General features: G+C 41.1%; 1 protein-coding gene across 1 annotated transcript in view; it reads left to right on the top strand.

Annotated features, from left to right (window-relative positions):
* The window catches only part of SEZ6L (seizure related 6 homolog like), a 252151-nt gene that overhangs the window by 139290 nt on the left and 87728 nt on the right, over positions 1 to 25133 (top strand). Inside the window, exons 3-5 of the mRNA XM_020996645.2 lie at positions 7471 to 7604; positions 15657 to 15849; positions 18426 to 18611. Coding sequence (XP_020852304.1) covers positions 7471 to 7604; positions 15657 to 15849; positions 18426 to 18611 — 513 coding nt within the window. The remainder of the gene's footprint in view (positions 1 to 7470; positions 7605 to 15656; positions 15850 to 18425; positions 18612 to 25133) is intronic.

The raw sequence follows: 25133 nt of genomic DNA on the forward strand, positions 1-25133 counted from the left end.
CAACAGATGGCCTCAGCCTTCTCTGCGACAGGGTAGGACAGGCTGTGCCCCAAGTCTCTTAGCTTCCAATCCACTGCCCTTCTCACCGAGGCACAGCTGCCTTGAGGATGCCTCGTGTTCAGAGAGCTTTTTGCTTTTCAAAGGGCCTTCACATGCATAATCTCATTCGTTCCTCTCAAGGATTCTCTCTCAAAAGACATTTACATGCCACACACATTTACCATTCTTTTCCCATCACCAAACAAACACAATTTCCAGGAGACTGAAATTAATTCCCAGCTACTTGTCAATGTACAAAGCTCCAGTGTTCGTGTCATCCCCTTCTTTTGTTCCCCTCCCCGCTTTCCTGGGCTGGGCCTCTTTTCCTTCCTCTCCATCTTCTACACAGCTCTGTGCTTCAGTATTTCTTCTATGCCAAGCTTTATACCCAAGATTTCAATTCTTTGTCCTCCCTCCCTTTCTTTCTTTCTAACAAAGCCCTATGTCTTTGTTGTCAGAGCTCATCCATTTTTCCCCCAGACCAACCCTGGCATAATGAAGAGAATACTATGTTTGTATCTACATGACCTGGGTCAGTCACCAAGCATTTATGAAGCAACTACTATGTGCCATACCCTGTGTTAAGCAGCAGGGATACAGAGAAAGGCAAAAACACGTGCTCTCCAGAAGCTCACAGTCTAATGTGGGAAACATGTACTCGTGAAAAATGCACAGTGTGGACAAACAATATAAGTGCAGAATAGATGGAACGAGAGGGATGGGGAGAAATCTAAGCCTACAGAATACACAGAGGAGGGAAAACCCAGTGTTTGTGCAGGAGGCAAAGAGTGACTCAGTTTGGTGGAATTGTGCAATGCATAGAGGGATCCTCTCAGGCTGAGTGAACCAGAAAACCCTCCTGCATAAGGAGGAAATTGGGCTGAGTTTTGAAGAAAACCAGAGATGAGGAGAGAGAGCACTCCAGGCATGGGAGGCAGCCCAGGAAAAGGCTTTGCAATGGGAGATGGAATGTTGTGTTAGAGGAATAGCCAGGAGGTCAATGTTGCCAGAAAGTAAAATACATGATGGGGAGTCAAGTGTAAGAAGACTAGAAAGGTAAGATAAGGGCAGGCGATGAAGAGCTTTAATCACCAAACAGAGGGTTTTACATTTGATATTGGAAGTAACAGGGAGCCCCTGGAATTTTTGAATAGCGGGTAGTGACATGGTCAGACCTATATCTTAGAAAACATCACTTTGGCAATTGAGTGGGTGGGTGGATTGGGGCAGGGAGAGACGAGGCAGGAAGGTCATGTTAGACAGCTATTATAATAGTCCAGGTGAAAGGCAATGAGGGAGTATTAGGAGGGGGGATATGGAGGAGAGATGTGAAAATAGAAACAACAGAATCTGGCAATAGGTTGGAGATGGCCAGTGGGTGCAAGTGAAGAGTCAAGGGTGAAGTACCACCTCTCTTGCCCCAGAACTTCATATTTCATCGTATTTAATGGGCAGGCAGGATGAGGATAATTATTCCCATTTTGAAGATGAGGAAACTGAGGCCCAGAGAGGAGTAATTTGTCTAAGAGTAATGTGTTAGCAACAACCAGAACTAAAATCACATTTCTGGCCTCCTAATTCTGGGCCATGGCTGTTAAAGGACTCTGGCTGCCCCATTCATGGAAGGAAGATAGGGGAAGAAGGAAGCATGAGCCAGGGTGCAGAAGCAGACACTCCTAAGCTGCAGAAAGCCCTTCTCACCTCAATGAAGTTCAGTTCTAATGCATGCTGGTGTGGTGATGAGTGGGTGGAACCAGGAGTCAGGAGAGTTAGGTTTAGGCTTTACAACAGGGGAGAGGCAACTTGGAGCAGTGAACTGGGCATCCTCCTCAGAGGCAGGAAAATCTGAGTTCAGATCTTGCCCCAGACAGTTTCTACCTGTGGATCCCTGGGCAAGGCACTTAATTTTTCTCAGCCTCAGTTTCTTCATCTGTGAAGTGGGGATTATAATAACACCTACATCACAGGGTTGTTGTAAGGACCAAATCAGATGTGCTGTAATATGCTTTGTGAACCTTCCAGTGCTGTAGGAATGTTAGTTATTATTTTATGAAGCTGTTGGGACTCAGTTTCCCCTTTTGTAAGATGGGATTGGATTATATGGTCTCTAAGGTTGCTCCCCGCTCCAAAATTCAGTGCAAGTTCTAATGTGCTAGCTCTGACATTCTATGCCATATATTTTAAGATCCCTTTCTTCTCTGATATTCTATATTCTAGGGACCCCTCAGCTCTGACATCCCCTGTTCTACGGCTTCTCCTAGCTCCGACGTTCTGACAAATTCCATATAAGCCATGTCCAAAAATGTACACCTCATTCTTCATTTTCAGTTCCTCATCTCTCTGGTGGGAGGTGGGTAATGTGCTCCATCTTCAGGTCTCTGGGTTCATGGTTTGTCATTGGAATGACTAGAGCTCTTGAGTCTTTTAAAGTTGCTTTGTCTTTACAACATTAAACAAACAGTGATTTATTCAGTACCTCTTATATACCCAGCACTGCGCTAGGTGCTGGGTGATGCAAAGACAAAAGCAAGACAGTCTCTGCCCTCAAGGAGCTTACATTCTAGCCAGAAAACAACATGGACATGTGTTATTAGCTGCAACATATATACACATAAAATACAAAATAATGTCAGGGATTGGGGTGGGGGGAGTGACACAAAGATCTGGAGGGGATTGGGAGAAGCCTTCCTTCTAGCTCTGCCCTCTTGGGTCTTGAGCAGAACAAATCTAGTCTCTTTCTGCTTGTCACTTTTTTCGTTACTTTATAAATGCTTGTGGATTAATCCATTAATTGATGGATGGATGGAGTAGGCTAATAGCCATTGAGGGCTCTTCCAAGTCTGAAACCTGGTGTGAATCACTGAAAAACTTGGAATGAACTTAGGTTAGAAGGAATCATCTGGTCCAACCCCAAATCTTACAGTTGAGGAAAAAGACTCAGAGAGAAGTGACTTGCTCAAGGCCATGATGTAGTATAGTTTGACCAAAAGGCGTCCCCAAGAGAGAGAAGGAGAGCTGTGCAGGTAGAAACAACTGAAAAAAAAACCAGTTCTGGACATCTTAGGAAATATGCTAATGAAGTGGACATTATCCAGAGGAAGGCAGCTAGGGTCACAAAGGGTCTCAGAATCACGACATATGGGAATGCATTGAAGAAAATTGGGGTATTTATCCTGGAGAAGAAAAGATTCAGGGAGAAAATGTGATCCATTCAGGTATTAAAAGACCTTTAATATATTGTAGAGTCTATTTAGGGGGGTACAAGTTGGCCTAAATCAGAGGTATCAAATTCATTGAGAAGAAATTCCCCAGTGCAACCTGAGCCATATTAAAATATAATATATATGTTATAAAATATCATTTATATATTATAAAAAATCATTCATATAAATAAAATAAATTTATTTTATATTTATGTAAATAACTATATTAAAATAAATATATAAATAAAATATAACATAATTAAGAAATATTTAGACCCTCAAAATAAGTAGAAATACAATACAACATAGACAATGCTAATTTGTGGATTTCAAAGTCAATTTGTGGCTTCAATGATCCATTTCTATTTGAGTCTGACACCACTGAACTAGGTGACCCTTTTGCCTCTGCGATTCTATGAATGCTTAATGACTACGCGGGGACAGCCCTGGACAGTTAAATTAATATAAGTAGTAATTAATTCCACCAACCCTTGAATGAATCCTTCTCTTTTCTCATTATTGGCATGTTCGCAGGTAGGTAGGGTCTGCCTACCTAAGACTGTTATGTTTATAAAAGGTTCCATTTCTGTTTTCAATCTCACTATAGAACTCCACAGACCCTAACACCCTCAGGCCACTCACAGGAGTTCACTGTTCTATTTCCTGAGTCATAGTTACATGTGTAGCTTCATCTCCCGGAACAAGGTTGGGATCCAAAAATGGCAGTGAGTCAGAACCATGCTTCTCAGTTTGTCAATAAACATTTATTAAGCATCTCCTATATAGAAAGTACTGTGCTAAATTCTTGGAATACAAAGAAAGGCAAGAGACAGTTCCTGCCCACGAAGAGCTTACAATTTACTGGGGGAGACAGCATGCAGACGACTATGTACAAACAAACTGTATTCGGGATAAATAGGAAATAATCAACAGAACCGATTAGAAAAGGCTTCCTACAGGGGCAGCTAGGTGGCACAGTGGATAGAGCACTGGCCCTGGATTCAGGAGGACCTGAGTTCAAATCCGGCTTCAGACACATAACACTTACTAGCTGTGTAACCCTGGCCAAGTCATTTAACCCCATTGCCTAGCCAAAAAAAAAAAAAAGAAAAAAGAAAAGGCTTCCTGAAGAAGGCATGATTTTGACTGGGACCTGAAGGAAGTCAGGGAAACCAGGTGCAGAAGAGGAGGGAGGGCATTCCAGGCATGGTGCTCAGCCAGAGGAAATGCCTGCAGTCCAGAGATTGTGGCCAGGAAGCTGGTGTCACTGGCTCAAAATCCTTGCAACCTTTTTGTGAATGAGTAGTAAGAATGTCATTAATAAAATCTAAAGCAACCCTTCGAGGTAAGTATGGCTATATTTTTATTCCTTAAAATAAAATCCTTTTGGGGCAGCTAAGTGGCACAGTGGATAGAGCACCAGCCCTGAAATTTAGGAGGACCTGAGTTCAAATCCATCCTCAGACCATACGCTTGACACTTACTAGCTGTGTGACCCTGGGCAAGTCACTTAACCCCAATTGCCTAAAATAAAAATAAAATACTTTTCTTCTAGTTCCCAGAACTAGACTAATTCAGGTGTGAACGAGTTGAGCTAGATTTGGAATCCAGGTCGGACTTCAAATCCCAGGCACATTGCACTCTACCATGATTATTCTTACTCATCTCATTGCTGTGCTAATAGTCGCCTTGCTAGAGGCTGCATACGCTCCACAGGGTCTAACAACCAGCAAGAAATTGGTTGTCAAATAGCTTCAGATCATGACAATTTTAGAGGTGGCTCCTCTGCGGTACTTTCCTCATCATTTTTCTGTAGTTGATTGGTGTTCTATGCTTCCTCCCTGAAAAATGACCCTCAGAAATAGCCATATGACTTCAGCAAATGAGCCAATTTGGAGACTAGTTAATTATCTTTCCCAGCATGCTTTGTTCAAGAACCAAACAAGAAGGGGACAGAGGGGGCAGAGAGGTGAATGAAGCTCAGTGATTAGCCACGGAAACTTTGGAAGCTCGTCACAAACATGCATTTATATTATATCTTGATTCTGTTTGAGGCGTGGGGCTTCCAAAATTGTTTTTCCCCAACTTCAGCCCTTCTCCTCATTATTTCCAGGTCTAAAACTGACACTTCAGTTATCGTCTTTCTCAGAACAACAGGGGCTTTGCCTCAGGGTGTTGGCATCCAGAAAAGTGACCTTCCTCTCCACACAGAGCACCATTGTGGTTCCTCCCCTCCCTTGACTCTACATGGCAGAACTATCCCCCAGGCCATCACCCTAAAGGTCCTCTTTTAGGCCCACTATACACTCCTACACACTCCCTACACTCTAGCAGGGGCCAGAGGGATCTCCTGGGGATAGCTTATCCCTTCTCCTGGGAGGACTTCACCCAGTAGAAAAATAGCCCGGACATTTCCCCCTCCCCCAACTTCATTCATCCCAGGAGCATAGGTACAACTTTGATTTCCTCTCCATCTCAGTGTTTTCCAACTGCTTTTGTTGTGCAGTCATTTTTCAATCATGTCTTACTATTCATGACCCCATCTGGCATTTTCTTGACAAAGATACTAGAGTAGTTTACCATTTTCTTCTCCAGCTCATCTTACAGATGAGGAAACTGAGTTAAGCAGAGTTAAGAGGAAACAGGATTAAGTGACTTGCCCAGGATCACACCGCTAGTAAGTGTCTGAGGTAAAATTTGAACTCAGGTCTCTCTGACTCTAGGCTCAGTGCTCTATCCACTGTGCTACAACTGCTGACCCACAGAGGATATTTATCTATCCATACAACTTTTTTTTTTTCTACTGAAGGTGCTTACTTATATTCATAGGATTTAAAGCTAGAAAGGATTTTCTAGGTCATCGTCACTGACCAGTGATGAAACCCACAATACAACATGAATCTTGTCCATACTCAGTAAGTATAATGAAACTATCAGTATGAACTCCCCCAGATGACCTTGGTTTTACCTTAACTTGTTAACTTAATCTCTAAGCCTCTCCCGGCAGGCAGGCTAGGATTGTAGAAAGAGAACAGAATTTCTCAACCATTAGAATGAAAACAGGCATGAGGGCAGGTCTTGTTTTTGCTTTCTCTTTATATAAAGCCTAGCATATTGCCCGCCTGGCACATAATTTTTGAAGTACCTGTTCATTGATTGATTGATTTGAAATCAGGGAATCTGGATTCAAGTCTTAGCTCTCCCATTTGCTGCCTTTATGTCCGTGGACTGATCATTGACCATCTCTGTGCCTCATTTCCCTCATTTGTAAAATTAGGGGGGATTAAACTAGATGGACTCTGAGGTCCCTTTTAGCTCTGAACCTCTGATCCTATGACCACAGCAAGTTCCAGATTGGGAAAATGCTTCCAAAGGCCATATGGGTCAGTGAAAAGAGATTTGGATTTAGAGTCTGGGGAGTTGGGGGACCACATTAGAATACCGTTTGATCCTGAGAATTCAACCCAGTTCAAAAAGCATTTATTAAGTGACTATTGTGTGTCAAGCAATGTGCTAGGGTTAGAGATCTGAAAACAAAATGGGAAACAGTCTCTGGCCTGAAGAGAGGATGGGCATTTCACTTCTTTGGGACTCAGTTTCCTTATCTGTAAAATAGAGACACAGCATAGTATAATAGTGGATACAGCACTACAGCTGGAGTCTGGAAGACCTGCCTCAGGCATTTACTAGCTGTGTGATTCTGGACAAGTCACTTCCTCACCCCATGCCTCAGTTTCCTCATCTGTAAAATGAAGGATTTGGATTCAATGGCCTCCAAGGTCCCTTCCATCTTTAAATCTAAGATCTTATAAAATGAGGGCATTGTACTTAATATCTAACATCCCTCCCAGATCTAAGTCTATGATCTGGTGCCCAAATTTATACAAAGATTAAACAGGAAAGACAAGATTTGAATTCATGGCCTTGGCTCCAAAACCCTTTGCTGAATGACACTGCCTCTCAAAACCTAAATGCTTATTAAAATCTGTAATCTTAACAAAAATCTAAACAGTTTGAGTCCTCTTTCTGCATCCTAATCCTCCCACCCTGAGCTCCTTTCTCTCTGCCTCCTAGCTTCTGGCACCTGAGCCTCCAAGGCCCCTAAGGCTGAAGCCATAGAGGGTGGAGTAGTCATGGTCCATCATTCTGATCTTTGGAATAGGCTTTGCTGGCCCATGGGAACATTCGGCTTTTAGAACATGGTTCTAACTGCAATGTCTGCCTTCAGCTCTCTGCAGCGTCACCTTCTCCGATCCCGAGGGCTACATAGATTCCAACGACTACGCCCCACTGCCCCTGCACAGCTTCCTGGAGTGTACCTACAATGTGACTGTCTACACTGGCTATGGAGTGGAGCTCCAGGTAACAAACCACATTTCACTGGGCAAGCATGCTGCAGCCACGTGAGCAAGTCTGCATGTTGCAATAGTGTGTGGATGGGGGCTTTTTTGTTGTTCTCTAATTAGAACTTGGTTCTGTATCCTTCCATAGAACAATAGGAGGAGAACTGAAGAGTTGGATTACACCCCCATCTTTTTACAGAAAACCAAAGCCCAGGAAATTTAAGCTATTTGACCCAAGTCAAACAGTAGGATGACAGCATCCTGGGTCAAGAGCTAGAAGAGACCTCAGGCACCATCTAGCCCAACCCCATTCACATGACAGATGGGGAAACTGAGGCCCAAAGAAGTTAAGTGACTTGACCAAGATCACACAAGTAGTGTTAGAAGAAGGAACTGAATCCAGTTCCTCTAAGTCCATAGTCAGTGTTCTTTCACAACCATCCAATGAAAATAAATAAATCTCAGAACCGTTGGGAGTTTGACAATTAGGAAAGTATCTAAGCAGAATATGTTTTTTCTTACAGAAGGATTTGTAAATACAACTATCCCTCAGTCACTCAATAAGCATATAAGAGCCTGCTATAGAGCTTGTAGACTTTAGGCATGCAAAGACAGCAGGGAAATAGTTCTTGTCCTCAAGAAGTGGATAGATAGATAGATAGATAGATAGATAGATAGATAGATAGATAGATGTATATGCATATATACACACACACGTGTGTGTGCATTGTTCAGTTGTTTTCAATCACATCTGATACTTCATGACCTCATTTGAAGTTTTCTTGGCAGAAATACTGGTGTGGTTTGCCTTTTCCTTCCCCAGCTCATTTTACAGATGAGGAAACTGAGGCAAAGAGGATGAAGTGACTTGCCCAAGGTCACACAGCTAGTAAGTGTCTGAGACCAGATTTAAACTCAGGAAGATGAGCCATCTAGCTGCCTATATATGCATATACATACATGTGTAAATATGTATATATAATTATAATATTTATACATTAATATATAGGGCTATATACTAAGGTATATACACACACACATCTATATAAAATATATACCTATATATATATATGTATATACACACACACACACACACACACACATATATACCTTAGTATATAGCCCTATATATATTAATAACATGTACTATGCAGTATGCCTTAGAGGGGCATTCCAGTTACCACATTGTTATATGTTTGGAGTAGAGGTAGTAGGCAGCTTCTATTGTCCAAATCACATCTGCTGCCTGGAATGCACACATAAGAATCTTCAGGGATACCATTATCTTTGACCATATCTTGCCCCTAACCTGCTGGATAATCTAAAAGAAGTCACTTCCCCTTTCTCAGGATGAGATTCCTTCAGCTACTTGATCAACATTGATTAAGCACCTACTATGTGCTAGGCACTGGAGATTCAAAGGCAAAATGAAAAATACTCCTTCCCTTCAAAGAGCTTATATTCTACTAGGGGTATATAGCATTTCAGTATGTAACCCAGGGCCACAAAGCCCTGGGCCTGCATGGACATAATCCATCTTTGCAAGCTGATTCAGAATAGTGATCTCTTTTAGGCTGTCACCTTCAAACAGAGGCAATACTTCTAAATACACTTCATGTCTATGTTCTCACAAGCCTGAGTAACAGAATCCACACATCTCAAATGAGCACTCCAGGTGACAAATGTCTATTAGATAGGTGTCCTTCTTTATTGGATGCCATTTAAAAAATGCACTTGGCAGAAAGACCACTCAGGAACCCATAAATCGATACAGATAACCAATAAAGCATTTAGAGTGGCATACAATCCATTCTGCAGAAGGGAGTTGGGGTTACGAGTGGGGCAATACCTTTACATTGTGATGAACTCTTTCTCACAGGGCCTTACATGGCACCACCAATATTCATAGTGGGACCCTATGCCTTATATTTCCACTGGAAGACAAACACACTTGGGGTTTCCATGCAAGCAATCTTTTTCTCATCAGACCTACACTTTCAAAATCATTCACAGTAAAATCCTAAGTCACTCAGTCAATAAGTGTTTATTAAATGTCTACTAGTTTGTGCCAGACACATACTACTAATATATACTATTAATTTAATTATATATAATATATAATTAATATAATATATAGTATAATATATACTACCCATATACTAATAAGCACTGGGAATCCAAAAACCTGAACCTTCCCTCAAGGAGCTCCCAGCCTAATGGGAGAGATAGCATGCAAACAACCACGTACAGACAGGCTATGGATGTGACAAATTGAAGGCAGTCAACAGAGGGAAGTCCCTGGCATTAAGAGGGACCAGAAAAGGTTTCATGAAGAACTCGGGATTTTAGCCGAGAGTTCAAGGAAACCAGAAGGTACAAATGAGGAGGGAAAATGTTCCAGGCATAGGGGACAACCAGTGAAAATTTCCAGAGCTGAAGATGGAGTGTGTCAGTTTCCTATTGCCCCATGATGTGGTTTTAATCCCTTTGTCCAACAGTAGGGCCCATTTGAGTGACCCTCATCAATTCTCTTGGAGAATTTCTGAGGAACTCCCCTTTTCTCTCTCTAGGGCCAGATATCCAAACACTCAAACTTAGAGTTGCTCATGAGTCAACTTCCAAAACTAGCGCTTCCCAAGAAATAACTTTTCTCTGGCTAGAAGCCTAGATTCCACAATCACACTGCCTAGGAAATGAAGAACCACCACCACCCCCTCCCCATCCCAGGCAACATTGAAAAGCATATGTGTGGCTCTGCCATGTGCTTCTGCAGGAACTTTTGATACTCCTCCGTACGCTGGAGGCCATCATCTCTTGGGCTGGGAAAATCCACTCTCAGACCTGACCATCACCCAGAAAGCCAAGAGTTAACATATGCAACTCCCATATGCTTCCATTCCAAGGCATCCATGAACCTCTCTGGAGAGAGACCTTGTACTTGTATTGGCTTTGCTCCCATCTCCCAAGAACCCAGGTTGACTCTACTGTTCTCCAGTTCATGTTAGAAATAAGAAATACTCATAGAGTATTGAAAGTTGCAGGTCACTTCTCTTTAGTAACTTAACAAAGGATTGGCTCCCACCAACAATAGTCTCTCTTCCCAAGGGTCCTAACCAACCAAAGATCCTACTAAGCAGTCCCATTCACTGAAATCCAAACTTTAAGAGGTGCCAAGGGGCAGTGCTGAATCAATCAATCCATATTGTTTCAGCCTCAAATAAACCTAACTAAAAGAGATAATTTGGGAAACTACATTTTGCTAAAAGGTATCATAGACAACAAAGAAATATCAAAAAAAATTAGAGCAAGTTTTCTCTGATAAAGACTTCAAATATATAGGGAACTGCGTAAAATTTATAAAAATAAGAGACATTCTCCAATTGATAAATGGTCTAGGAATATAAACATGCAGTTTGCAGAAAGAAAAGTCGAAGCTGTTTGTAATCATATGAAAAAAGTGCTCTAAATTGCTAATGATTAGAGACAGACAAATTAAAACAATTCTGAGGTACCACCTCACATCCATCACAAATAACATGTTCTAGAGGGGCATGGGAAAATAGTACATTCATGAACTTTTGGTGGAGTAGTGAATGATCCAACTATTCTGTAGAACAATCTGGACCTATAGCCAAATATTTTTTCTACATATAGATCCTTTTCCTCTTCCTTTGATCTCTTTAGGTTACAGAACTAGTACTGGCATTGCTGGATCAAAGGAAATAAAAGGATCTATATATGCAAAAATATTTATAGCAGCTCTTTTTGTGGTGGCAAAGAATTGGAAATTGTGAGGATGCTCAACAGTTGGGGAATAGCTGAACAAGTTATGGCATATGATTTTGATGGAGTACTATTGTGCTGTGGGAAATGATGAGGAGGGGTGGCTTCAGAAAAATATGGCAAGACCTATATGAACTGATGCAAAGTGAAGTGAGAAGAACCATGAGATCATTGTGCATTGTAGCAGCAATGTTGTGATGATGGTCAACTACAAAAGACTTGGCTACTCTTATCAATACAGTGATCAAAGACAATTTCAAAAGACTCATGATGAAAAAAGTGCTATCCACCTCCAGAGAGAAAACTGATGAATTCTGGGTAAAAATGGAAGCATAATTTTTTTCACTTTTTTTTTGCTTTTTTTTGCGATATGGCTAATGTGAAAATGTGTTTTGCATGATCTCACATGCACAATTGATATCATGTTACTTAACTTCTCAGTGTGTAGGGGAGGAGTAGGAGGGAAGGAGAGAATTTGGTACTCAAAAAATTTAAAAAGAAAAGAATGTTAAACTTAAATAGATAGATAAAAAAGAAAAGAAATAAGGTGAAACCAGATGATGAAGGGCTCTAAATGTCAAACAGAGGAGTTTATATTAGATGCAATAGGGAGCTAGTGAGGATTCTTAGATGCAGGAATGACAGAGTAAAATCTACAGTTTTATTTTGGTGGCTATTTTGGAGGGTGGATTGGAGAGAAAGAATGCTAGAAGCAGGCAATCTCCAATTAGGAATCCAGTCCAGAGATGCCTAGGGTCTGAATTAAAGGTGTATGCATAGCAAAGAGGGGAAAGAATCAAGACCTGTTATAAAGGCAGAACTGTCATGAAGACAGAACTGACAAAGGCAGAACTGAAAGAGTTGGCAACCAGGCTGGATATAAGAAGGTGAGGGAGGAAAAAAAAGTGTTGAGGCACTGAGGTTATGAGCCTGGGTGACTGAGAGAATGGTACCCTCCACTGAAATAGGATAATGGATCTATGAAGAGAAAGAAGATAATGGTATCATTTTGGACAAGCTGAATTTGAAATGCTTAGAGGATTTCAAGGTAAATATGTCCCCCGGGAGTTGTTAATGCAGAACTAGACCTCCAGAGGAAGACTGGGGATGGATATATAGATCTGAAACTTATCTGCCCAGAATGATGCTTGAATCCACGGCCACTAATGAGATCACTAAGCAATAGTGTATAGAGAGAAGGTGTCCCAGAATGGATCCTTGGAAGATGTCTTTTTTTAGAAAACATGAATGATGTCATCTACTGACTAAGGTGAATAGATTCCTCATTTTCTTAGTTTAAGAGAACAGGAGTAGCTATCTCAGATCCCTTCCAGCCTGATTATTCCATTCTACTCTAATCTATCTTATTCTATGATGTTACATTAGGATCACTCATGGAACTAGGGACTCAATCAGGAGAAGATTTAGGTGGGCTATAATAGCTGTAGAAAAAAGATATATTCCTTACCCATAAAATGAGGGTGTCAGATTAGAATATAGTCACTAGATAATCTCTGGCCTTCTGGTTCTTTTCCCTTATTCTACTTGACCCCATAAAGAAGAACTAGAAATAATGGATGGCAGACATGATTGCATCCATGGAGAGATGAGCTTCCTATCAACTAGAACCATCCAAAATGAGACATCTTGCCTATTAAGGTGGTGAGTGTCCCAGTATTTAAGGATTTCCATCAAAAGGCAGATGAATTTACTTATAAATGATGTTGTAGATAGGGTCCGTGTAATGATCTATGAACTATGACATCAATAACCCCTTCCAACTCTGAAACTCTGTGATTCTCTTGACTTTATTGCTGAAAGTACACCAGTATTTCAAAGATATGCAATTTAGTCACTGTGGGTATCTCTCCTAATATAGACCTCAACTCCTCTATATCATCAACTTTGAGTTATTGTGTTCTCTGTGTGTGTCTGTTTCTCTCTACATCTCTCTACTTTATCTTTCTCCTGTCTCCCTTCTCTCTCTGTCTCTGTCTCGTCTTTGTGTCTCTCTGTGTCCCTCTCTGTCTCTGTCTCTCTGTCTATCTTCTGTCTCTGTGTTTCTGCCTCTGTCTCTCCCCTCACCCCCAAATAAAAAATGTATTGCTTGGTGGCAGATCTTCCTGTAGTTAGGATGGTTCTTTCATGACAGACCTATGATTTCCCTGGGCTATCCTCTATTCCAAGTCCCTCTAGTGTGTCAGGGCCTATCACAGATTTATCTTCAATGCCATGGACTTCAAGAGCCCAGGTTGACCTCTGTTCTACCATGGAGGAGTCATAACTCAGTGGGACTCCATAGACTCCTATAGCTAGAGTGCAAAGGAATCTTAGAAACTGTCAAGTCCAACCCTCTCATTTTACAGATGAGGAAACTGAGGCCCATCAAAATTTAAATGCACAAACTGCATCCTATTTTAAATAGGCCAGAAAAGTTTATTATTGAATGAAACTATATGGTGATTCTTCTTTTAAAGTAAGATGCCTTTTTTAATGTAAATTAACCCAACTCTGAATAAACTTTTTTTAGTCATTTGGGATTTTTGTGTATCTTCATTTAGTGCCTCCTGAAATATTTGGGGTCCATAAACAGATTTCAGCCAAGAGGCTCAGACTCAGGAGTTCTGAGAAGGGGGAAGGAGTAATCCAGATTTGATCTTGCCATCCCACCTCAAATGCCCTCTTGTTTATTCAAGTACTTGGCACTGAGAGTGAGACCTCCACCATGGCTGATTAGCCAGCAGACTGCAGAGCCCAGGTGTCATTAGGCTTCTGTTTCCAATGTATATGGCGTGCACCTGGAGGGACTGGGAAGAGCGTTCCATTGAGAAGCCCCAGTGCACCTGTGTGTGACTGAGCATTCTCTTATTCCCCTTGTACTGAGGAGACAAAGTCATCTTCCTTGCAGGTTTTGTGTCTTTGTTTGACCTCAGTGCAGAAAGAGACAGACAGATTAAAAAGAGAGAAAGGGGAAAAGGAGACAGACAGAGACAGACATATAGACATAGAGATTTTTAAAAAGACTAAAAAAGAAACAGAATAGAAATGGGAATAACAACATAGAAAAATATAGAAAGGCTAAGAGAGACAGAGAGGTGAAGAGAAGGAGAAGAGGAAAGAGAAGAGAAGAGAGTAAAAAAACAGAAAGAGATAGATAAAGATAAGAGCAAGGGAAAACAGAGTCAGGGAAACAAAGAGAGGAAGAGCTGTGGGGGTGGGGAGAGAAGAAAAAATGCCAAAGGCCAGACACCAGCCTCAGATTCATCTGGAGCTGAAAGAGAGCTAAAGGATCATCCAGTTTGAAGTCTTCTCTTTTTTTGATAGATGAGGAAACTGAGGCACAGTCACATAGGCATCACATTTGTAATGGTTTGTTTGTCAAAGAGCAGAGGCAATGAGGCAACTAGGTGGTGCAATGAATAGAGTACTGGGCCTGAAGTCAGGAAGACTTCTCTTCCTGAGTTCAAATACAGCCTCAGCCCTGGGCAAGTCACTTCACCCTGTTTGCCTCAGTTTCCTCATCTGTAAAATGAACTGGAGAAGGAAATGTTAAACCACTCTAATATCTTTGCCAAGAAAACCCCAAATGGGGTCACATGGAGTTAGACATGACTGAAGCTCAACAACAACAAAAGAGGCAATGGTGTGTAGTGCACTGAATTGAGAACTAAAGGACGTGAGTTCAAATCTGTGAAGTCTGTGGGCCTTCAGGCAAGTCCCTTCTCCACTTCAGGCTTCTATTTCCTCCTCAGTGAGATACAAAGTTGGACTTCATGATCTATAGTGTTCTTTCCAATTCTAAATCATATGATCTTATGAGTAGTACTTGTAGGTAGCTTATGGGAGGTTTCAGTTTGAAGGGTTTTATAGTAGAAGGAGGGCTTGCTGATGTGAGAGGACCTGTGTTTGAGTCATGGTTCAGACACTTATTATCTTTGGATCCTTAGACAATTGGCTTGACCTCTCTGGGTCTTAGCTTCCTCATCTGTAAAATGGAAGGATTAAACACTGACCCCTAATGTTCCCTCCAGTTCTCTGATCCTGTGATTGCCCCACTCTTCAGTTCCGATACACAGTAGACACTCAATAAATGTTTATTCTTTGACTAATTGGACTAGGCTCCTGGACAAGATTGGAGTGAGCTGTCCACCTGCTGATTTCTATGAGGCAGCTATCCCTACCATGTTCCTGCAGGGGGAGGACTAATGAAAGCAAGACTGATCCACATTTCCATCTTCCGAATCTTACCCCATCCTGTCTCTCCTGTCCTTGCTTCTTTCTTCCCCAGGTGAAGAGTGTGAACCTGTCTGAAGGAGAGCTGCTCTCCATCCGAGGAGTGGATGGCCCCAACCTGGTGGTCTTAGCCAACCAGACCCTCTTGGTTGAGGGACAGGTGATCCGAAGTCTCACCAATACCATTTCTGTCTACTTCCGAACATTCCAGGATGATGGGATTGGAACTTTCCAGCTTCACTACCAGGGTAGGGGCCAAACAAAGGCCACAGAGTCTTGTGTTATTTTGGGTTTTGTCTGGGATCAAGATTCCTCTGAAGTTCCTTTGCTCTCTCTTCTTTTTTTCCTCTCTTTCTTTTTATTTTCCCTCTTTCATTTATTCCCTTTATCTTCTATTCCTCATTCTCTTTTCTTTCCTCCTCATACTTTTTCCCTTTCTTGTACTCCTCTCTTATTTTGCTCCCTTTCCATTTTCTTTCTTTCCTTGCTTCCTTTTTTCTTTCTTGTTCTTCTTTCTATTTTATTTTTCTCTCTCTTTTCCTTTTCTCATTTCCCTTCTGTTTTTCCTTTTCCTTCATTTTTTCTCATTCATTTTATTGTTTCTCTTCTTCCTTTGTTTTATCTCATCCTTTCTTTTCTTCATCCAGCTCCACATTTCCCTGGGGACTTAGACTTTCTAAACTCTTCAAATTGTGTGTATTTACCTGAGAGTAAAAGATCTGGACAAAAAGTGGGAAAGACACCCCCATCCTCTGGATATCTAGAAGCATCCAGCTTAATGGCATGTGGACCCAACGTATGGGGGCCTGAATATTTCATCTAAGTGTTTCAACCTCATTTAGACATGGGACATTGTCTTCTTTTTGTTGTTCTTGTTATTTGTGGGGATGGCTTCATTTTTTTTATTTCACATAAAGCAACTTAAGGTGGATTTGGGACAGGGACTGACTGGGACAAAGTCTGCTGTCTATAACTCTCACTTGTCTTATTTGGTTTCTGTCTTTCCTCCCCCAAATATATTCCTGAGCAAATTTCCCATTCACTCAAAATATATACCATAGCACAGGCTACTTATCTCAGACTGAATGTAATAATGCATATATAGTGCTTTGCAAACCTTGAAGTAAATGTAAAGTATCATTATCATTGCTATTATTGTTGTTGTTATTCAGTAAAGCACACTTTTTTTTTTACCATGCGACCTTCCCCAAGAAAACTGTAAAAAAGAAAGCAGTAACAACATTATTATTATTACTAATTCTGCCCCCAAGGGCCAAGCAGAAGAGCTTGTCTAATTACATCTCCACAAAATAACCCTTCAAGTGCATGAATACAACCATAAGGTTGATCCCAACATCTCCATCTCCAGGTCACATCCTATTCTCTGACAGCATAAACACCATCATGTTTCTTTTCTTTAGACATTCCCCAACTGATCGACATCCTTCCTAAAATATAGAACTTGAAAATAAATATAGTTGTCCTGATGAGGGAAAGGACAGTGAGATTCTTAGGTCCCTAATCTTATACACAAAGTACTCTATGCTATTCTTACACAGAACATTAGAGCTAGCAGAGAACATCTGGTCCAACCCTCTTATATAAAATGTAATTTGCATCCCCGAACCTATAAACCTGGTTCACAGGAACCGAGCTTAATCTCTTGGGACTTGTCACATAATCATGTTAATTGGTCCATGCCTCCACTCAGGGTTTCCCCTGGAAATATTAAAATTCTGCAGTTTACTAGGCCTCCATAATGTGTAGCAAGCAGTCATGCTAACAGAACATTAAATATATAGGATGACCTTTTTTTAACCCAACCAGGAATAAGAATTTGGCCTCCCACGGTGACCATTTTGAAGTGGTAAGAGCTAAATTTGTCTTGACCTTCTTGTTAAACAATCTATCTCATGACTCTGTGATGATATGTGGCTGCTTCTTTTCTCAGAGTTAAGAAGTCAACTCAGAGAGGCATATTTCCTCTGCTGATACACTCCTAGGAGTTTTCAGTGTTAGAAAAATGCTGAAAGGTAGTGTGGTATCATAGAGAGTGATGAGCTTGGAATTGGGATCAAATCCCATGCCTATTACTCACTCGCTCTTTGACCCTGGTAGTTATTGTCCTTCGTTCTCGAAGAGGACCAAAATGATGTCACTATGTTAGAGTCAAGTTATAGAGTGTGTCCAAGTGTGGCTGATCAGACCAGGATGGGCTCAGAAAGTTCAGATAGTCCACGTGAACATTTGGGGTGGATTCTCTAAATTCGTGCATCTCACGTTTCTCTTGCACTACTTCAATTCTGTTTTGCTCGTAGAGCGCAGTGCCTTCTTTGATGTGAGTATTCCAATCACTTTACCACTCTGAGTCTTAGGCAAGCATTCTTAACCTATTTGGGACTGTGAACCTTTTTGCAATCTGGTGAAGCCAATAGTTCCCTTCTCAGATTAATTCCTTTAAATGCACAAAATAAAATACATCGTACTACAAAGGAAACCAAGTGTATTTAAATTCAGACATAGATAAAATACATACACAGATATTTAAGGCCCAAAGTTCCTGGACACTAGATTAAGATCCCCTGCCTAAGGTTATTAGTTATAAACCAGTTGCAATCTGCATTGGTGAAGGAAACTCTCACACTGGGACTTCCTACAAACCATTCAAGTCAAGGAATATGATGAAATTCCACACTCTGTGGCCCCCATGAGAAATTCTCCTTCATTAGCAAAAATTGGATTTCAAGATTTGAGATGAGTTCTTTTTGTTGGTTTTATTTTTTTTCATCTTGCAAAGGGAACTGTTCACTGTGTTTATTTATAGCCTTCATGCTGAGTTGCAGCTTCCCCCGGAGGCCCGCTTTTGGAGATGTCACAGTGATGGACCTGCATGCGGGTGGCCTTGCTCATTTCCACTGCTATCTGGGGTATGAACTGCAAGGCGCCAAGATCCTGACTTGCATCAATGCCTCCAAACCTCACTGGAGCAGCCAGGAGCCCATCTGCTCAGGTATAGTCTACAAAGGCAGACCATGCAAATGGATGGGGGTAGCCAATTCAGGGCCTTGCCCTCACCTCTCTCATCTTGGATCTCAGAACCTCAGGGGAAGATTGCAGTATGGAATATGGCTCTCCAGGGGAGGGAGGGAGAGGGGCAGGATCCTTCACAAAGCATCAGAACTGCAGGGTTTCAGAGCTAGAAGGGAACTCAATGGCCACATAGTTTAACCCATATCCAAGTCAAGTCAACAAGCATTTATTAAGTGCTTACTATGTGCCAGGCACTGTGTTAAGTGATGAGGATAAAAAAAAGGTAAAAATATAGTCCCTGCCCTCAAGAAGGTTATATAATAATGGGAAAGACAACATGTAAATACCTAGATATATACAAGATATGCAGGACATATGGAAAGCAATCTGAAAACAGAAAGCTCTAGTAACTCGGGGTGCCTAGAAAAGTCTTCTGCATTGTAACAAGTGCTCACATGGTTTCTTCTTGAATACTTCCAATGAGAGAGAACTCATTGTCTCCAGAAGCTGGTTTTAGTTGATGCTAATTGTTAGATATTTAGCCCACTCCAGGAGTCAATGGAGAGTAAAGATAAATGCTTCAGGAGCTTCTGACCTTCTGTCTCAGAAGACAGTGTGGTACAGTGTAGAGATGACTAGTTCTGGTTCTGGAGTCAGAGGGTCTAGGTTCAAATCCCAACTCTGACACTATCCAATGACCTTGAGCAAGTTACTTAACATCTCTGGGCCTCAGTTCGTTAATCTGTCAAATGAGGGACTACATAGCCTCGAAGGTCCCTCTAGCACAAAGTCTATGATCCTATGATCTGTGTGGTGCTATGTCTCTGTAATCACTCTACACAACAAGAGAAAGCAGAAAGACAAAAATAATAGCTCCTCATGTCCACAGAGCATTGGCCATTTTCCAAGACCCTTTCATATCCACTATCCAATGTGTTTCTCACAACCATGACAGAGAAGTAGGCAAGGCAGGCATTTTTGTGTTTTTGACAGATAAGGAAACTGAGGCCCGGGGAGGGGGGATAACTTATGAAAGACTTCCCAATCAGTTGGTGCAGAGCCAGGCCTAGTAGATGTTGGGTCTCCTGACTCATCTTCCTATCCTATCTCTTTCTAACACAACCATAGAAGCCATCACAATCCCAGCTATGGCACTAGCTAGCTATGTGACGTTGGTCCAAGTATATTCCTCAAATTTCTCCTTTTCCAAATGTGAGTCATTGCCAATCTCAAATAGTTGGGAAAAGAATTAGTTAAAATAGTGGATGTTAAGACATCTTAGAAAACTGGTGGGTTCTCTAAGAATGACATGTGTTGTGATTGTTAATGTAATTATTATTGCTTTCTAGATGTGGGGGATTAAATTGCCCTCAGACATCAAGCTAAAACATAACTAAGCATTGGAAAACTTAGAGAGGGGCAATTAAGGGAGAAAAGGGACAGAATTCCAGAATCTTAGAGCTGGAAAGGACCCCAGGGATCATCCCATGGGATCCAACTCATACCTATGCAAGAATTATTTATCCAGCAACCATGACAAAGTGATCATCCAACCTATTTCTTTTTTTTTTATCCAGCCTATTTCTTTTTTTCTTTTTTTTTTGTAACTTTTATTTATTTATTTATTTAAAAAAATATTTTTTTCCATATGCTTTTGAGTTGAAAATTTTTTCTCCCTTTTTCTCCCCCCCCCACCCTCCCCAAGACGGCGCACAATCTGACATAGGCTTTACATTTATGTACCCATTAAACATATTTTCACATTAGTGAAGTTGTAAGTAAAAATTAAAACCAATAGGAGGAACCATCAGAAAGATGAAACAAAACTCAACTTAAGGTAAAAATAAGTGATAGCGATTCGACTTCCATAGTTCTTTCTTTGGATGTGGACAGCATTTTCCATCCCAAGGCCTCTGGAGATGTCTTAGATCCTCGTAATGCTGAGAAGGGTTCAGTTTAACATTCTTAGTCATTGCATAACGTGGCTGCTATTGTATACAAAGTCCTCTGGGTTCTGCTCACTTCACTCAGCATCAGACCATATAAGTCTTCCCAGGTTTTTCTGAAGTCAGCCTGTTCATTTCTTATAGAACAATAGTATTCCATTACATTCATATACCACAACTTGCTCAGCCATTCCCCAATGGATGGGCATCCTCTCAATTTCCAATTCTTTGCCACCACAAAAAGAGCTGCTATGAATATTTTTGTCCATGTGGGTCCTTTTCCCATTTGTTTGATCTCTTTCAGATATAGCCCTAGAAGTGCTATTGCTGGATCAAAGGGTATGCACATTTTTGTAGCCCTTTGGGCATAGTTCCAAATTGTTCTCCAAAATGGTTGGATCATTTCACAACTCCACCAACAATGTATTAGCGTTCCAATTTTCCCACATCCTCTCCAACATTTATCATTTTCCTGTTTTGTCATCCAACCTATTTCTTAAGGTGTCCAGTGAGGGTTAGTCCACCATTTCCAGAGGCATCCCATTCCACTTATGGAATATTTCAGTTATTAGGAATGTTATCATTATGTAGTTCCTCCTTATCTGGTATGAGTCAACCCACATTGTAGCAGGTGGTGGCTCTCTCTTCCCCATTTTCTCATGGGAACTCATTCTTTGTTTCTATGGCTCACTTTCTCTCAAACTACCTCCAAGCTGGCAAATCTTGGAATTACCCAAAGAAAGTCAACCACTAATATTTCACTAGTAATAATCAAAACATTTACTTAATCACATAATGTTTACATAACATTGTACCTATAAACCTGAATCACACTTTTCCATCAATGTACATAGTGTCTGTGAAGAGGATGAACACACACTTCAGGTCCCAGTGTAAGTAACAAGGGACATCCATAGGGAATATGTGTGACCAGGGCACCTCACAACTTTGTAACTATAGGCTTCCATATTCTCTTTCTGTTTCAGGAACTGTTCATAAAAGTTCTTTCATGAGCATGGCTTCTGTGTAGAACAAATACTTCCATTGCTAAACAGGGCTGACCCGTGCTGTGCTATATTAACACTTCACTAGGCATAGTAGCTAAATTGGACAAGTCAATCTTTGGGGTTGTTTCCTCTGTTTTTCTGCTTCTAAGCTATTCTATTGATCAACAGGATTTACCCCTTTGACAGCATCTGCAGTATCCATTACTTCCAGATCTTGGCTTACTGATACCTTTAGCTAAAGTGGTGTTATTCCCTTTTAGGAAAAGGGGCAGCAACCCTTATGATAATGTTGGCAAAAGCCTTTCCAATTCTACTAATTTGGCAGGATTATTCTCTGCTTCTCAACAAACACAGGTGCAATTCATAAAATCATCTTCTCTCTTCTCTTTTCTATTCTATTCACATCTCCTTTTCCTTCTCCTTTTCCTCTCTTCTTCCTCCTTCCCTTCATCTTTCTTTTCTCATTTTTGCCAATAAATAAAAGAAGAGAAAAGCATGTTGTCTCCACTCCTCCTCCCATTCCTCTCCTCTGCCATCTTTCTTCTTGTCAGCAACAAATAGGAAAGAAAACAAAATATATCTTCTCAGCTATTTCTTCCCCTCAGCTGCAAGTTGGCAGTTGAGTGATCAAAGTATATCCTTTCCAGCCTATTATATGCAAATCAGCAACTGCTGTCTCTGAACATTCAGCAATTAATTTCTTCAGAACTCTAAGACAGATTTATAGCCCAGACAGTAAACTGCCCAAGGTCATCCTCCTTACACTTACATAAATCCTAAATGTGTTCTTCCACAACTTCTCCCCATGTCTCCTAGGTTCTGCCCTCTCCACATGACAGCCCTTCGAATACTGGAAGAGATATCATATCCCACTCCATCCCCAAGTCTTCTTTCCTATAGACTAACCATCCTCAATCTTTTCCACTGATTCTCATTTGGCATGATCAAGGTGTAAGTGGAGCTGATGCTTACCTCAAGTTTTTGTAGAGTTTTCATTTGTTGGCTTTTGGAGTCCATTTTTCCTATTCTTCATTTTCCTCTCTCTCCCATTCTCTTTATCCTCCTCATTCTCCTTTTCCTTCTCCCTCACCTTTTCCTTCTTCTCCTTCCCCTTCTCTTTCTCCTTATAATAATAATAGTTAGCATTTATATTGTACTTTGAGGTTTGCAAAGCACTTTATAAACATCTGATTTTATTTTCCTTCTAATTCTTTTCCTTTTACCGCTCTTTCTCCCTCTTCTTCTCCCTCTCCTTTTTCTCCTCCTCATCTCTCTCTTTCCTTATTCCTCTCTTATTCTTTCTCCCTCTTTCCTCTCTCTTCTTCTCCCTTTTCCCTTTTCCTCTCCTTTCCTTTTGCCTCTCATTTTTCTTTTCCTTCTTCTCTTCCCTCTTCGCTTTCTCATTCTCCTTTTGTTTCTCATTCTCTTCCTCCTTTGCCTTCTCCTGCTTCTCCTTTTTCTTTGCCTTCTCCTTCTCTTACTTTGCCTTTCTCCTTTTCCTCTTTCTTCTTTAGAAAATATCATTTAGTCCTGGTTAAACCTCCCACATTCTTTTTTTTATCCATGTTAAATCAGGGAGGAATTAAACCCAAATTGTAGCTAAGCAAGAATGATGAAAAGCCATGACCAATAAATAAGACCTGAACAGAATCATCAGTTGATTTGATAGGGCATGCAATAAAACCCTGGCACCAAAGGGGAGTTTGGGGCCAACCTTTTAGCAGAAAGTGGCTTGATCCTGACCTTGCCAGGGTCTTGTTGGGAATGGGATACCCATCCCCCAGTCCTTTGAATCTGCAGCATGAGAAAAGACTCTCTAGGAGTTGTCTTCTTCTGGAAGAGAATTACAAATAAATGTCAAGATTATAAGATGGAGGCTGTTAGCTAAATGACCCCTCCCATCTTACAGAAGAGGAAATTGAGGCCGAAAGAATGGAAGTGACTTGTCCAAAGTTACACAACTAGGAAGTGGCAGAGCCAGAATTGAAATTCCAAAAGGTAATGCAATCTTAGGCTACCTAAGAGGGGCATAGTGTCCAGAAATAAAGCTGCAATATTCCATCCATACTGTGCTTGGGTCAGACCACAACTGGGGTGCTTTGTTTAGCTCTAGGTATCACTATTTAGAAAGACACTGATTGGTTGGAGCACATCCAGAAGTAGATGGTGGAGGGTCTTAAGTCTACACCTTCCCTTTCCACCCCCAATTTATCTCATATCTACTTTGCATGTCTGTCATATATACCTGTGTGTATGTGTGTGTACATATACATACATACACACACACACATATACATATACATATATATGTATACATGTATGTATGTATATATGTATATATGAGAAGCAGCGTGATGGAATGAATAGGATGTTGGTCTTCAAGACAGGAAGACCTAAGTTCAAATCCAGATGAGTCATTGTCTGACCCTGGACAAGTCACTTGATCTCTCTGTGCCTCATTTTCTTCATCTGTAAAATAAGAATGTTATGTGCAACATAGTGGCAGCTAGGTGGCACAATAGGTAGAATGTCAGGCCCTGTAGTCAAGAAGACTCATCTTCCTGAGTTCAGATCTGGCCTCAGACACTTACCAGCTGTGTGACCTTGGGCAAGTCACTTAATCCAGTTTGCCTCAGTTTCCTCATCTGTAAAATGAACAGGAGAAGGAAATGGCAAACCACTCCGGTATCTTTGCCAAGAAAATACCAAATGGGGTCATGGAGGGTCAGACATGATAGAACCAATACATGACAGCCTCTAAGGTCCCTTTTGGCACTAAATCAATGACCCTACATGCACATATTCTCTCTCTCTCTCTCTCTCTCTCTCTCTCTCTCTCTCTCTCTCTCTCTCCCTCCCTCCCCCTCTCCCTCCCTCCCCCTCTCTCTCTTTCTCCCTCCCTCCCTCTCTCTCTCTCTCTCTCCCTCTCTCTCTCTCTCCCTCTCTCTCCCTCTCTCTCTCTCTCTGTCTCCTCTCTCTCTCTCTCTCTCTCTCTCTCTCTCTCTCTCTCTCTCTCTCTCTCTCTCTCTCTCTCTCTCTCCCCTCTCTCTCTCACTCTCTCTCATCAGAATGAGAGCTTCTTGAGGACAGGATTTCTTTTGCCTTTGTCTTTGCATCCCCAACACCTAGCATAGCTCCTGGCACACAGTGGATGCTTAATAAATGCTTCTTGATTGCTTGATTAAATTATTATAAGGATTAATTGAAGAAACTAAGAACATTTAGCCAGGCAAAGAGAATTCACAAGGAAGATCCAAAGCTTTCTTAAAGCATTTGAAAGTCTGTCATTTGGAAGACAAATTAATTGGCTTTTGCACACAAGAGTAAGGGGTGGAGGTTACAAAGAGGCAGATTTAGGCTTGATGTTAGGAAAAATTTCTTGACAATTCAAGCTGTGCCAAAGAATAGGCTGGTTTGAGAGGTGGTGAGCTCTCTGTCCGTTCAAGAAGAATCCAGATAACCACATGTCAGGTATGTTATAGTGAGAATTCCTTTGGGTGATAGGTTAGATTACATTCAGGTGAGATCTTTGATGATTCTCAGATTCTC

This window comes from Phascolarctos cinereus, unplaced genomic scaffold, assembly GCF_003287225.1.
Source record: "Phascolarctos cinereus isolate Bilbo 61053 unplaced genomic scaffold, phaCin_HiC Scaffold_4;HRSCAF=312, whole genome shotgun sequence".
In the NCBI taxonomy this organism is placed as follows: Eukaryota; Metazoa; Chordata; class Mammalia; order Diprotodontia; family Phascolarctidae; genus Phascolarctos; species Phascolarctos cinereus.